The sequence below is a fragment of the Eurytemora carolleeae genome, unplaced genomic scaffold (genome assembly GCF_000591075.1).
Source record: "Eurytemora carolleeae unplaced genomic scaffold, Eaff_2.0 scaffold370, whole genome shotgun sequence".
NCBI classification, from domain to species: domain Eukaryota; kingdom Metazoa; phylum Arthropoda; class Copepoda; order Calanoida; family Temoridae; genus Eurytemora; species Eurytemora carolleeae.
In genome coordinates this window covers 38,722-53,008 of record NW_019396283.1, presented here as the reverse complement: position 1 = coordinate 53,008, position 14,287 = coordinate 38,722, and the positions used below count along the sequence as shown (strand labels likewise).

Here is a 14,287-nt window from a genome sequence, read left to right as displayed (position 1 = left end):
TTTAACTTTTCGTTTATTTTTAATAAAACACACCATTTTCAAAACAATTCAAGTTTTCCATCTTTGCACATCGAATTTGAATCTTGAATGCGTTTTGGAAAAACTTGTTTTGTTACCAAATCGTGTAAATGCTTGAAAGTATCATTGATTGATTGATTGATTGATTGATTGCTTGATTGATTGATTGATTGAAATGTCTCAAAATCGCGAAAAGATTGTTTTGATTTTAGATAGCTAGGTAGCTTTGACAAAGTCTGTAATAAAAAAGTTAGGATAATAAACATTTTCTGAATGATAAGGGTAATTATGCTTTTATAGTTATTGCCTATTCACATTCACAACAATTTTCTGACACACTGTACACTTTAAAGTCTTCACATGTTTAAAGAAGACGAATTAAGATTACAATCCTTATATTTATATTTCTGTTAAGAAATCAAACAATTTAAATAAATATAATTATTTTTAGTTATTCTCAAGCAAAATCTGGATAGCTGGAGCCAACCATTAATTCTCCGTTCTAAAAAAAATTAGATTTTTATCTTTGCAACCTGATGGTGGAAATCTTTGATATTTCAAACTTGGATTATTTGAGCTTCAGTATTTATAGTTTAGAATATCCAAGGTATAGGGACAAAAAAACAGAGTTTGGAAAATCAGACTTTGTGGCATCAGAGATCCAATTCCTTTGTGGCATGTGGTGCCTGTGTCCCATTAATCATGATAATATATGTATATTCGAGACCAGAAAGTGATATGAACGTAATTTTGAGAATTAGCTCAGTTGTAAGATATTAACACCAAATTATTGCTGTTTGTCTAAAAGACTATCAAATGTTAGTTCTGAATTCTACATCAAGGGATATAGCCTAAAAACAAAAGCACAATGTTAATAGACAAACATAAAAATAAAAATAAAAATAAAAATCTTTACAGTAGTCTTTGAAGTCATATCCTGTATCTTTTTATTTTAGTAAAGAACGATGAATTTTATTTACAAAATACTTACGTAGTATTGAGTCCAGGTTTGGATGAAGACGTCAGTTCCACCTAGTCTTACATGGCATTGCTCATTAGGATAGGTTAACAGACAGGTGGTATACAAAGCTAGCTCAAGCTCAGGGGAGGTTCCTAGATAGTTTTATTCATTAAAATAAAAATAAATTTTCAAAATATTTCTGTTTAAAGTAATGGATTTTCAAAAATAATAAATATCGACATTTTGTATCTTTACTCAGCCATAAAATATCCCTGGGGTCATGTTTTGACGTTTATTGGATACAAACAAACAGACACCCAGACAAGCAAAAGGATTTTTTGCAACAAACTCAGATTTTCTAACCACTATTTTTTTCAAACCCGATGTCGTAGACCTTTGATATTTAAAACTATGAATTCTGTCAGATCAAATGTCTAAGTCTAAAATATCAAAGGTTTACACCATCAAGTTGCAAAGATATAAAAATTTTTAAAGTTAGTTTGTGGAAAAAACTTACTTCCTTTGTGGAAAACTGGCTTTTAGGGCGGCCCCTTTCATATAAACACATTTATCTTTTAACTGTTACTCTGAAAGTAGCTAGTTTTCATCAATCTCAATTTGGAAGGATTTTTCCATGTAAATTTGCCATTTTCAAAATAATTCCCCTGGATTTGCGTGGTAGGTTCCTTGAAATTACAATCCTTTCATTTACCAATCATTGTAGATCCGTACGGTTTCTGTACATTGTCCCAGGTAAAGGTGAATTCTAAACCATGTCCTTCCTGAATAATAATAGAAACTTAGAGTCACCTGTTTTTTTTTTTAATTTCAGCTTTTTTACCATGAAATCCCCCTTTTTCTAATTACTAAAAAGGGAAATTTCAAAAGTTACTATTTTTACGTAAAAATTTTAAGACAACTACTTTGAAAATGATAGAAACTGCTCGATAAGAAATTTATTTTTATAAATGTAAATGCAAGAATATACTGTTTTGAAAGGTAACTTGTAGGTTTTATGTTATCCAAACATTCATGCATGAAATATTGGTTATTTTTGCCATTTGCAAATGTACAAAAAAGAAGATATTTTTTTAACTCAGAAGGAATTGAGTTTTAAATTTTTAAAATTTAAATTTTCTTATCTCTGTATCTTTGGAACCTTTGCTATTTCAAACTTCTAGATCATCTTATCTAACAGAATTCTTAATTTAAAATATCTAAGGTTCACAACATTGTGTTGCAAAGATATAGAAATTAGAAAACCGTAGATTCCTTTTCATTCAATAAATTACTTTTTTTGATTTTGAATTGTCACGTATAAATATAACTGAAATATAGACATACGCTTTAGGTTAGTTTTGGAATTTTCAAACAGCATCGGCTTTAAAGTGTCACAGCGCCTTAGCCTTTGGTTTCACCTCCTTAACTCATTTATACTGTCTTGTAGCCAATAGGCATATACTTACATTATTTCCAATATTAGCATGTTTCCAGTATCCTAGGTAGTTTATATGTCCTCCCTTCTCTTGGTTGTATAAGCTAAACAAAAATAATATCAACTAGCTGAAGTGCCTGGCTTTGCCCGTGTAATTTTAGAAATACTTCGAAAACAAATTTAGAATTTTGAAAAAAAAAATTCTGTTTTTTTTTTAGCCTATGTTACCCCCGGGGTACTAAAGAGTTCCCTATAAAATTCAGCCATTTGTGTCAAGCTGTTTGGCCAGCTAAAGCTGACACACAGGGTGTCCAAAAAAACATGGGAATTCAGTGACGAATTGGATATCGTCTTTGTTATTAATTAGCATTGTAATACCATATTTCAAAAGCAATAATATTATTACGTCTGCTAGAGTTTATTTTATGAAAAGGGTAAAAGGCTGTAAAGATGTGTCCATAATGTCTCCGCAAGATGAACAGTGAAGACGGACAAGTTTACTCATGTTTGTATACAGCAATTTTCTTTTTTTAGCAAGTACAACTGTATGCAGTCAAAACATAAACAAACAAAATGTGAACATAGCAGACGAAACTCTTACAGATTACAGCATTCTCAGTAGGTATCACTATACTAAATCAAAGAATTATTTAAAAAGACGATATCGAATTCGTCACTGAATTCCCATATTTATTGGGACACCTTGTATATACAAATATGCATATTGCAAATATATATGAGCGAAATTTGTTTTCTATAGATAACAAATTTAATCTTCTAATCCCTATATCTATAAATATTTATAATATATTTATTATTTCAAATATAAATGCAATTAGTTCAAATAGATTAAGATTAAGATTAAGATTAAGTATTATTTCCAAAACAAAAATCCTTAATTTTTTATTAAAAAATGGGACCTGCTTTATAAATCATTTTTTGATTTTTTTAGGGCGGTCGATTTTTTCAACATTATTTTTAACTTTTTGATCAAATTTTGCTGGTTCAAAAAATTTTCTTTTCTTGAAATGCGTGTACTGAGTGTATTGTTATAAAAAAGACAAGGGAAAATCTATTCCAGGCCTACCTGAACCAGTATTCCAGGCCTACCTGAACCAGTATTCCAGGCCTACCTGAACCAGTATTCCAGGCCTTCCTGAACCAGTATTCCAGGCTTACCTGAACCAGTTATGATATCCACTATATTTCAGTCTTACCTGAACCAGTTATGATATCCGCTAACCTCGCCATTTTTTACTTCGCCTAATATGAATAAGTGATTTAAATGATATACATTGATTAAAACTAAAAACTGCACTATAATATTTAACATTTTAAACAAATTTTATAGAAAATAGAAAATAGAAAACAGGGAAAACAAAATATTTTTTAGTGCATAATGAACATATATTTATACCTATAAATACATGTTCAAACCCGCTGGAGCTTAAAACTCCAGTTGCCCGCTCATATTGTCCAAACCAGAGTGTGTACAGTTTTTCACCAAAATTTTCGTAAGTTCCACTGAAAAGACCTAAAAAATAAGTTCTTAAATTTGCTCAAATTCAGAAAAGAATAATTAAAAATACAGATAGAACATTAAATAACTCTGAGGCAGAGTCCTTCTCTCTGTTTTGTAATTTAACGCTGGCTTTGATTTGATATGATGGTTATTAAATGTTTATTAAACCTTTCTCTGTCAGAAAAGCGTATGTGGTCTTCATAACTTCGGAATCGAGCACATACTGGAAAAAAAAATTTGAATAAAAATTTATAATTTTTGATAAATTAAAAATGTTAAACCTGTAAAAAGTCTAATTCCTCTTGATGTTCTTGCTCAGTGTGATCTTCAGCAACAGTAGTCTTCTTCTCATAGTTATCATATAGAGCAAACAGTTTCCTATACACAGAATATATCATATAGAGCAAACAGTTTCCTACACAGAATATATCATATTGGGTAAACAGTTTCCTATACACAGAATATATCATATAGAGCAAACAGTTTCCTATACACAGAATATATCATATAGAGCAAACAGTTTCCTATACACAGAATATATCATATAGGGTAAACAGTTTCCTATACACAGAATATATCATATAGAGCAAACAGTTTCCTATACACAGAATATATCATATAGAGCAAACAGTTTCCTATAAACAGAATATATCATATAGAGCAAACAGTTTCCTATACACAGAATATATCATATAGAGCAAACAGTTTCCTTTACACAGAATATATCATATAGGGTAAACAGTTTCCTATACACAGAATATATCATATAGAGCAAACAGTTTCCTATACACAGAATATATCATATAGAGTAAACAGTTTCCTATACACAGAATATATCATATAGAGCAAACAGTTTCCTATACACAGAATATATCATATAGAGCAAACAGTTTCTTATACACAGAATATATCATATTGGGTAAACAGTTTCCTATACACAGAATATATCAGAGCAAACAGTTTCCTATACACAGAATATATCATTTATATCATCAAAACTTTATTCAATGAATGATTGTCTTTAATTCTCAACGATTTGTCATACATTTTCTAAACAAAGGAGTTTTTTTTTCACAAACTCATTGTCTAATTCCTTTTTTTATAAACTTGATAGTGTAAACTTTTAATATTTGATCTAACAAAATTTATAGTTTGAACTATCAAAGGTATACCACATTGGGTTGCAAAGATAAAGGGATTAGAAAATTTGTGGGAAAACTCAACTCCTTAATAAAAAAGTAAAAATATTTGAACATTAGGCAAAATTCTGAACTATTATAATAAAAATTAAACAACTTGCAGAGTAAACATTTTTTAAATGAATCAATTATCTTTAAAATGTAAATTGTACATATATCTGGTTATACAATATGTAAATAAATATATGTTAAATATATATATACATAGTCACTGTCTATAAAATAGCTAACATATAGTATAATTCTTTTTTCTTTTTTTAATAAAAATGTGAAGTTAAAAACTGAAATATATATATATTTATATATACAAACGTAAGCCAAGCATTTGCATTTTTAAAGTTATACAAGTTTTTTATACTACAGTTTTTCACACACAATTTTTGCGGATTTTTGTTTTTTTCTCATGAAATGTTTATTAAGGATTTTTTATTTAATTTTGGAAAACAATTCAATAAACATGTTTCCAACAATTTTTCAAAAATCTAATTTTTTCAAACAAAATATGGTTTTGCGCGTTATTTTTTTGATTTTTTATATATATATATAAATGATAAATTATTATGGTATATTTGATCTGTTTTCTTACTGGTAAATTGGTAAATTCATCACACTCTCATCTACACTGGTAAACAGGGGAGCTGGAGATTTATCCTAAATAATTGATAACAATTTTATTTTAATCTTTAAAAATTTTAATTTCATTAAAAAAATATGATAAAATGATTCAGGAAGTTTCCGACTTTAAGTAATAAACCATTTATCATAATAATGTGCATGCATTGTTAAAAGAACTTGATGTTACAATTTTAATTCACTGTATTTTTATGTTTCAAACATCTTGTTTGTAATTTAGAAGAAAATAAATAATTTAGAAAAGTGCTCGGTATGTTTGTTCAATTATGAATTAATGATTATGATAGAAATAGAAAAATTCTTTTCAGTCTAATTATTAAAGTATACAATTTAGTCTAATTATTACAATATACAATTTAGTCTAATTATTACAATATACAATTTAGTCTAATTATTACAAAAAGAAAGAAGGAAAGAAGAAAAGAAGGAAGAAAAGAAGGAAGGAAAGAAGAAAAGAAGGAAGAAAAGAAGGAAGGAAAGAAGAAAGGAAAGAAGAAAAGAAGGAAGGAAAGAAGGAAGGATGGAAAGAAGGAAGAAAGAAGGGAAACCAATATCAATAGTGCGAGAGACATTATGTTATTTAAATGTTAGTCTGCAACGATAAATTTTTTTATCATTAGACGCTTATTTCATGTAAGATTTCCACCAGACACGGAATATTCAAATTCACAAAATCTCAGGGAAAAACAATTAGGCAGAGTCAGAGTCAGAATTTAATGAATTTGAGCCGCGTCTCAAATCCCCCGAAACCCGGTTTCTATTGAGCGCCGGCCTTAATCTTAAAACAATGAATACAATTTTAAGTTGAACCAACCATATTTGAGCCGTGTCTCATATTAAGCCGTGGCTCAAATTCTTTAACAGGGAAGATTTTAGTCTCCAAGAGAGGAATAAAGTGGATCAGACATACGAAATACAAATGGAGAGTAGTTTATAATTACGATGACAGTCCCTTTCCAGAAAATGGTATGACAAGATATCTCCAAAAAGATTGTATGTATGTTTACTAGAACCTGTGTATTTATAATTACGATGACAGTCCCTTTCTAGAAAATGGTATGACAAGATATCTCTAAAAAGATTGTATGTATGTTTACTAGAACCTGTGTATTTCCAACGCTAGTTGTTCCTCCGATGTCAACTTGTATACTAGCTCCCACATTGTTAGAGTCAAGTCTTAAAGAAAAACAAATTTCAAAGGATTTATTTCTTGCATTTTAAATATTTTTGAAAAACAAAATATAAAAAATAAAATATAAAGTTTTTGCAACAAGCTCTAATTTTCTCATCTTTATAATTGTGCCACCTGATGTCGTAAACCTTTGATATTTCAAACGATGAAAAAGTCTGAATTTTAAATATCTATATCAGGTTGCCAAGATATAGAGTTTACAAATTTTAAGTTTGTTGTAAGAACTCAGTACCTATCAGAGCAAAGTTACTGAATTTTCTGTCAATATTTGAGAATTTACAAATTTTCATTTTATCAAGATTAAATTAGATTGATAAGTCCGTTTTGAACATTTGCCACAAACTCCAATTTTCAAATCCAAATATCTGTGCAACCTGATGGCACAAACCTTTGATATATATTAAACTTAGATTATTTGATCTAACAGAATTCATAGTTTGAAATATCTAAGGTCTGCGACATGGGCAAGCTTTGGTACAGAGGGATTAAACATGTGATTGCTAAGGTACAGAGGGATTAGACATGTGGTTGCTTGGGTACAGAGGGATTAGACATGGGGTTGCTTTGGTACAGAGGGATTAGACATGTGGTTGCTTGGGTACAGAGGGATTAGACATATGGTTGTTTAGGTACAGAGGGATTATACATTGAGTTGCTTAGATACAAAGGGATTAGACATTTGGTTGTTTAGGTAGAGAGGGATTGGACATGGGGTTGTTTAGGTACAGAGGGATTAGACATGTGGTTGCTTAGGTACAGAGGGATTAGACATAGGGTTGCTTAGGTACAGATGGATTATACATGTGGTTGCCTAGGTACAGAGGGATCAGACATGGGGTTGCTTAGGTACAGAGGGATTAGACATGGGGTTGCTTAGTTACAGAGGGATTAGACATGGGATTGCTTAGGTAAAGAGGGATTATACATGGGGTTGCTTAGGTACAGAGGGATTAGATATGTGGTTGCTTAGGTACAGAGGGATTAGACATGGGGTTGCTTTGGTACAGAGGGATTAAGTACCTAATTCCTTTATTGTGAATTAAAGAATTATTTTTTTAGAAATTCTATATTTTAATTCTTAAATTTGAATATATAAAAATACCTAAATATTTCTTCAGAAAATGCAATTACGTCCTCCGCACTAACATCTTAAAAACAAAGAAACTGCGTAAACACAATTTACCAAATTTTAAGTAATTTCGTTCTTATGATATCAAGTTCAAGATATAGAATAGGTTAAAAAAAAGCAGAAATTTTGTTTAAAATTTAAAACAAAGAAAGCATTTTGAAAATACAGCTAAACCCTAAATTAGCCATACATCGAAAGAGTTTATCAAATGTCATCATGACAATTTTTCAATGGGTTTTATACTATTTTACGTAAATCTCAGTATTTGCGAAAATAAATAAAATAGTCATGAATATGCGGGAACTGTTTTAAAGAGCTCTATATAATCATTTAATTAAAAAACTAAATATCTGCAACATTCCATTATCAGAAAGTGAATACGACATTTTATGAATTCTTTCGATGTATGGCTTATTTAGGGTTTAACTGTACACATATTAATCATTATTAGAGCATATTATAATAAATAAATGCTCTCAATACTCTTAACAATAGCTGAAAATTTTTGAAAAAAAACATTTCTGAAATTGATCCGTTGAAGCTAATTCAGTTTAAGGAATTCATTTGAAATATTAGTTACTAGCTGTATTGCCTGCATCTCTAAATTTTAAAATCTAAAAAGAAGCTTTAAAAATTCTCCTAATGTGTGAAAGAGTTGGATGACATGATTAGGCGAGTAAAAATGTGTTGAAATAAACCGGTTACTTAAAAAAATAATCACTTATTTTCAACAAATAAATTGCATTAAAAAAAATAATCACTTATTTTCAACAAATTCGCTTATTTTCAACATACAAATTGCATTTAACAAAAAAATCTCTTATGTTAAAAAATATCGCTTATATATAACAAAAATATTGCTTATAATTAATGCAAAAAACGTGTATTCCCTCCATTCCTTCCTCCCCGTACTTGTAATTAACTAGATAGAGTGAGTAAAATTATTTATTGTTTTATATATTTTTTATATGAACTTTTTTCTTTTTTTTACTAAATAAATTTCCAAGTTAGTTAGACATTTAATCCCCTCCCCCTCCCCTCCTTCCTTAATTGCTTTTATTTTAGGTTCAGATAAGGCAATTTCACAATTCATAATTTAGCAATCGTATTAATTGCATAAAAGTACAAAACCAGCTCTGCAATTAGCAATCATATTAATAACATAAAAGTAAAAAACCAGCTCTGCAAATAGCAATCATATTAACTGCATAAAAGTATAAAACCAGCTCTGCAATTAGCAATCATATTATTTGTATAAAAGTACAAGACCAGCTCTGCAATTAGCAATCATATTAATTCATAAAAGTACAAAACCAGCTCTGCAATTAGCAATCATATTAATACATAAAAGTACAAAACCAGCTCTGCAATTAGCAATCATATTAATTCATAAAAGTACAAAACCAGCTCTGCAATTAGCAATCATATTTTTTGTATAAAAGTACAAAACCAGCTCTGCAATTAGCAATCATATTAATTCATAAAAGTACAAAACCAGCTCTGCAATTAGCAATCATATTATTTGTATAAAAGTACAAAACCAGCTCTGCAATTAGCAATCATATTAATTGTATAAAAGTACAAATCCAGCTCTGCAATTAGCAATCATATTAATTGCATAAAAGTACAAAACCAGCTCTGCAATTATCAATCATATTAATTGCATAAAAGTACAAATCCAGCTCTGCAATTAGCAATCATATTTATTGCATAAAAGTACAAAACTAGCTCTGAAAGTAGCAATCATATTAATTGTATAAAAGTACAAACCAGCTCTGCAATTAGCAATCATATTAATTGCATAAAAGTACAAAACCAGCTCTGCAATTAGCAATGATATTAATTGCATAAAAGTACAAAGCTAGCTCTGAAATTAGCAATCATATTTATTGCATAAAAGTACAAAACTAGCTCTGCAATTAGCAATCATATTAATTGCATAAAAGTACAAAACTAGCACTGCAACTAGCAATCATATTAATTGCATAAAAGTACAAAACCAGCTCTGCAATTAGCAATCATATTAATTGCATAAAAGTACAAAACCAGCTCTGCAATTAGCATAAAAGTACAAAACCAGCAGCTCTGCAATTAGCAATCATATTAATAACATAAAAGTACAAAACCAGCTCTGCAATTAGCAATCATATTAATTGTATACATGTAAAAAAATAGGATAATTTTAAGATCATTGTGTCTAATAAAGTGTGTTCCACTTTGCAAAAGATTTTCAGTAAAAAGAAAATAATTAGTTTTAGTTGTGGAATGATTCTAGTCTAATTTTTTTGTGGGTCCCCTTGCATTTAAAGGAATTGAGTCTTTGTCACAAACTCTGACTTTTATCTCTTTATTTTTGCAACCTAATGTTGTAGACCATGATGACTTCAAAATACACATTCTGTTAGATCAAATAATTTAAGTTTGAAATATCAAATTTTAACACCAGAGCTGAGGCATCGGAAAATTTGAGTTTGTGGCAAAAACTCAATTTCTTTTGAAAATGTAAAAGTATCCTGAATTCCAAGATCTTACCCACATCTGCCTGCACAAGAATCTGCAGGATCTGAACACACTGTCACATAATCATCACAGCAGTCGTTATGGGACTCACAAGCAGTGTTACATTGACAGGGTTTACTAGTATCCAACGAGTCTATAATAAACATCATATTAGATCGTGTATGGCATAAAATTTTAAAAAAAGAATGAATCATTAAAAAAATTGTATTAGGCTAATTTAAAAAATAGGTTTTTCGATTATTATGTGTGTATTTTGGCGTTAAAGTTTGAAGATAATCCAATATGATATATATCAATACTAAATTTACTGAAATGGTGATACAGTTACAGATGCTGCACGGGCAGCCGTGGTACATTTGATTTTCCGGGCCGGGTCAACCTTTTCGGTCTCAGTTTGTACCGTATCGCCCCGGACATTGGATAAATAAAGCAGACACTCATGACTAGCCGGTGCAACAAGGTTGACGCGGTCAGACTTTAGGTTGAATTTACTTTTACTAGAGGGTAAGGGGTACGTGGCTACCAATACAGAAATACTTCACAATATACCATTGAATTTATCAGCTACTGAAGCTGAATTATATCACCATATTTTAGTAACCGGCACTGTATTGATATATTTGCTGACTACTGTTTATATTTCAGGAAGTTTTATTGTGCACTTATTTCTTGGCAATTGTCAATAATAATATATCATTTTAACCAGTTACAAATTTTAACATTCACAGCATTTTTTAGTAAAAAACGGTAAAAATCGTTTCCCATTGTTTTCTGTATATTAGAAACTTTATAAAGAAAATAATTTTTCACCTCCACATCTTCCAACACAGGAATTATCGTCACCCAACTCAATTCTCCAAGAAAAAGCTTCTCCTACAAATATTTAAGAAAAATAACTAAACTTTATTTGTTTATTTATAGTCTTGATATAGTTTTGATATAGTCTTGATATAGTCTTGATATAGTTTTGATATAGTCTTGATATAGTCTTGATATAGTCTTGATATAGTCTTGATATAGTCTTGATATAGTTTTGATGCCTGTTTGTTAAATAAAAACTTTGGAGGAGGGGTATTTGGGTACAAGGGCTGCTTCAGGGGGGGGTGGCATTCATTTCTCCCCCCCCCCGAGTGAAATCTGGGGGGTGTGCCCCCTTGGATTTTTACAGAGTCATTTCTCATTTAAATTATGTATGAAAATAAATAATACAGTTTATTTGAAAGTGACAACATTGTAAACATAAATATATATATTAATGATTTTCACAATATTGAAAGGAATCATTTCAAGTAGTAAATACTAATGTATTTTTTAATTCTAAGAAACATTTAAAAAAGGCATTTTTCGCTAAAATCGAAATTGACAATCGCAATGACCTTTTGTGATACAAAAACGCTATTAAGAGTGTTTTTTAAAATATATCAAAAGATCCGTCTTTCCAAGCCATATCTAAATAAAAAACAAAACATTCATATATAAATATGTTACCCATAGCTGGCTTAACTGATGGACCGAATGAGGTGAATTTTTTTGTGGACACTAATGGGTAGCCGGGGAGTGTCTTAGGCTAAAAAAATGGAGATTTTTTTCCAAATTAAAAAAAAACATTTTTAAAATTTTTTTTTGTTTAAAAAAAAAATTTCCATGGGAAACGCCGTTCAGCTAGTTACATAATATTAACATAAAATATATCCGGGATAACCCAAGTTTAAAGCTATATGCTAAAAATATTATAATAGGAAAGTTCTCGAATTTTGTATTTGCCAGTAAACGAAAAGTGGCGGACTGAAGTCAAGATTTTGAACCTAAACTTTTTATCAAAATAGAGGTGGAGAGTGCCCTTAAATAGAGGCGGAAAGTTCCCTAAAATAGAGGTGGAGAGTGTTCTAAAATAGAGGAGGAGAGTGCTTAAAATAGAAGCGAAGAGTGCCCTAAAATAGATGCGGAGAGCGCCTAAAATAGAGGCGGAGAGTGCCCTAAAATAGAGGCGGAGAGCGCCTAAAATAGAGGTGGAGAGTGCCCAAAAATAGAGCCAGAGCGTGCCCTAAACTAGAGGCGGAGCATGCCCTAAAATATAGGCCTAAGATTGAACCGGAGAGTGCCCTAAAATAGAGGCGGAGGATGCCCGAAAATAGAGCGGAGAGTGTTCTAAAATAGAGGCGGAGAGTGTTCTAAAATAGAGGTGGAGAGTGCTCTAAAATAGAGGCGGAGGATGCCCGAAAATAGAGCGGAGAGTGTTCTAAAATAGAGGCGGAGAGTGTTCTAAAATAGAGGCGGAAAGTGACTAAAAATAGAGGTGGAGAGTGCCCTAAAATAGAGGCGAAGAGTGACCTAAAATAGAAGCGGAGAGTGCCCTAAAATAGAGGCGGAGCGGGCTCTAAAATAGAGGCGGAGCGTGCCCTAAATTTCTTCTGTTTCTAGAATAAACCGAACCATTGTTGCAAAATTGAATTTGCTTATTCTTATATATTTGCAGCCTAATGACGTTTACACCATCAGGTTACAAAAGTGTTGGAATATAAAAATGAAGCTTAAGGCAATATAAAGATAAAAAAGATAATAAATAACATTATCAACAATATCTATAAAAATAAAAAAAGAAATTATAAAATAATAATTGGAGAAAAGTTAAATTACAATTTAGGTTTCTTTGTGATATATTTTTCAGATTGGTTGCATATTTGCTGAATATGATCTGTTTAAACTTACCATTTCTATACAAAATTGAATATATATGGATTTTAGTATACATTTTATCAATTTCTTAAAAGGACTGTAAAGGAAAAATGAAAGGGGGTATAGGCTGAAAGCTAATCACTTTAGCTCTCGATCGCGACCCATGAAAGTCATATCTGATGTTCCTATCTCGATAAATTGATATACAACTTTGTCAAATTTATACGAAAATTAATATATATACAATTTTGTATAAAAGTAGTAGGTTTAAAAAGATCAAATTCAGCAAATAAGCAACCAATCTGAAAACGATGATATCCCAGAGAAAGCTAATTGTAAATTAGATTTTATCAATTTTACATATATGAATTTTCGTATGATTTTAACAAAGCTTTATATCAATTTCTCGAGACAGAAACATCAGATAAAACTTTCATGGGTCGCGATCAAGAGCTAAAGTGATTTTGTACAGTGTAGGAATAAGACAAATCTGAAAAAATGTGTATAGAAGGACCCGTTTTCGGAATAAATAATTTAGTTGAAAGAAATCACCGCGACATTTCAAAATTAACAGAGAACAAGAATCGACTGTTTATGTTTTCCATTGTACACAAAACACACTTTTTTCTTTAAAAATAAAAAAGTTTTCGTAAATACCTAACACAAGGAGAATTAGAAATGTAGTTCTCATCTTGATGGATTTCAGCTCAATGATCAGCAATTTTCTGTTTTCTTATCTTTCTGACAATTTCATAGCATTTTTTAAACAGATTTTAAAGAGCTTATTTGCAAAATTAAACTTTAAAATAACAATCTTTAAAATTTATCTTGAGGCTAGATCTTGAATAGCGAAAAAGATTGGCCAAACCACGATATTATCTTAAAAAAAAATCTTTAAAGGGACTGTAAGCATAACTTCAAGTGACCCTCCATGCAAAGAGAACAATGCCTGATGAACGAACAAAGGTGTCCTTATCAATGTTTATATTTTTGAAAACTCAT

At 30.3% G+C, this 14,287-nt stretch overlaps 1 protein-coding gene and 1 long non-coding RNA gene across 2 annotated transcripts; both read right to left on the bottom strand.

Moving 5' to 3' along the window:
- Positions 1-396: 396 nt before the first annotated feature.
- LOC111700140 (poly(U)-specific endoribonuclease-A) lies at positions 397-8,162 on the bottom strand. The gene is made up of 11 exons (XM_023470960.1): positions 8,063-8,162; positions 6,872-6,944; positions 5,722-5,786; positions 4,218-4,314; positions 4,105-4,159; positions 3,832-3,948; positions 3,632-3,677; positions 2,446-2,518; positions 1,692-1,761; positions 1,010-1,131; positions 397-520 (listed from the first exon to the last, which is right to left on the bottom strand). The coding sequence occupies exons 3-11, from the start codon at positions 5,739-5,741 to the stop codon at positions 476-478; spliced, it is 645 nt and encodes a 214-aa protein (XP_023326728.1). The 5' UTR covers positions 5,742-5,786; positions 6,872-6,944; positions 8,063-8,162; the 3' UTR covers positions 397-475.
- A 2,550-nt stretch (positions 8,163-10,712) lies between these two features.
- On the bottom strand, positions 10,713-14,046 carry LOC111700139 (uncharacterized). Its single transcript, XR_002764923.1, has 3 exons — positions 13,943-14,046; positions 11,420-11,482; positions 10,713-10,742 (listed from the first exon to the last, which is right to left on the bottom strand). It is a non-coding gene; the product is annotated as an uncharacterized LOC111700139 (long non-coding RNA).
- Between the last annotated feature and the right edge of the window lie 241 nt (positions 14,047-14,287).

Excerpts from the sequence above, each read along its gene's own strand:
- LOC111700140 (XM_023470960.1), bottom strand. The coding sequence starts at position 5,741 with ATGAATTTACCAATTTACCA. Across the intron at positions 4,160-4,217 it reads AGGAATTAGACTTTTTACAG|TATGTGCTCGATTCCGAAGT; the intron begins GTTTAACATTTT and ends TTTTTTTTCCAG. Across the intron at positions 1,762-2,445 it reads ATGCTAATATTGGAAATAAT|GAAGGACATGGTTTAGAATT; the intron begins GTAAGTATATGC and ends ATTATTATTCAG.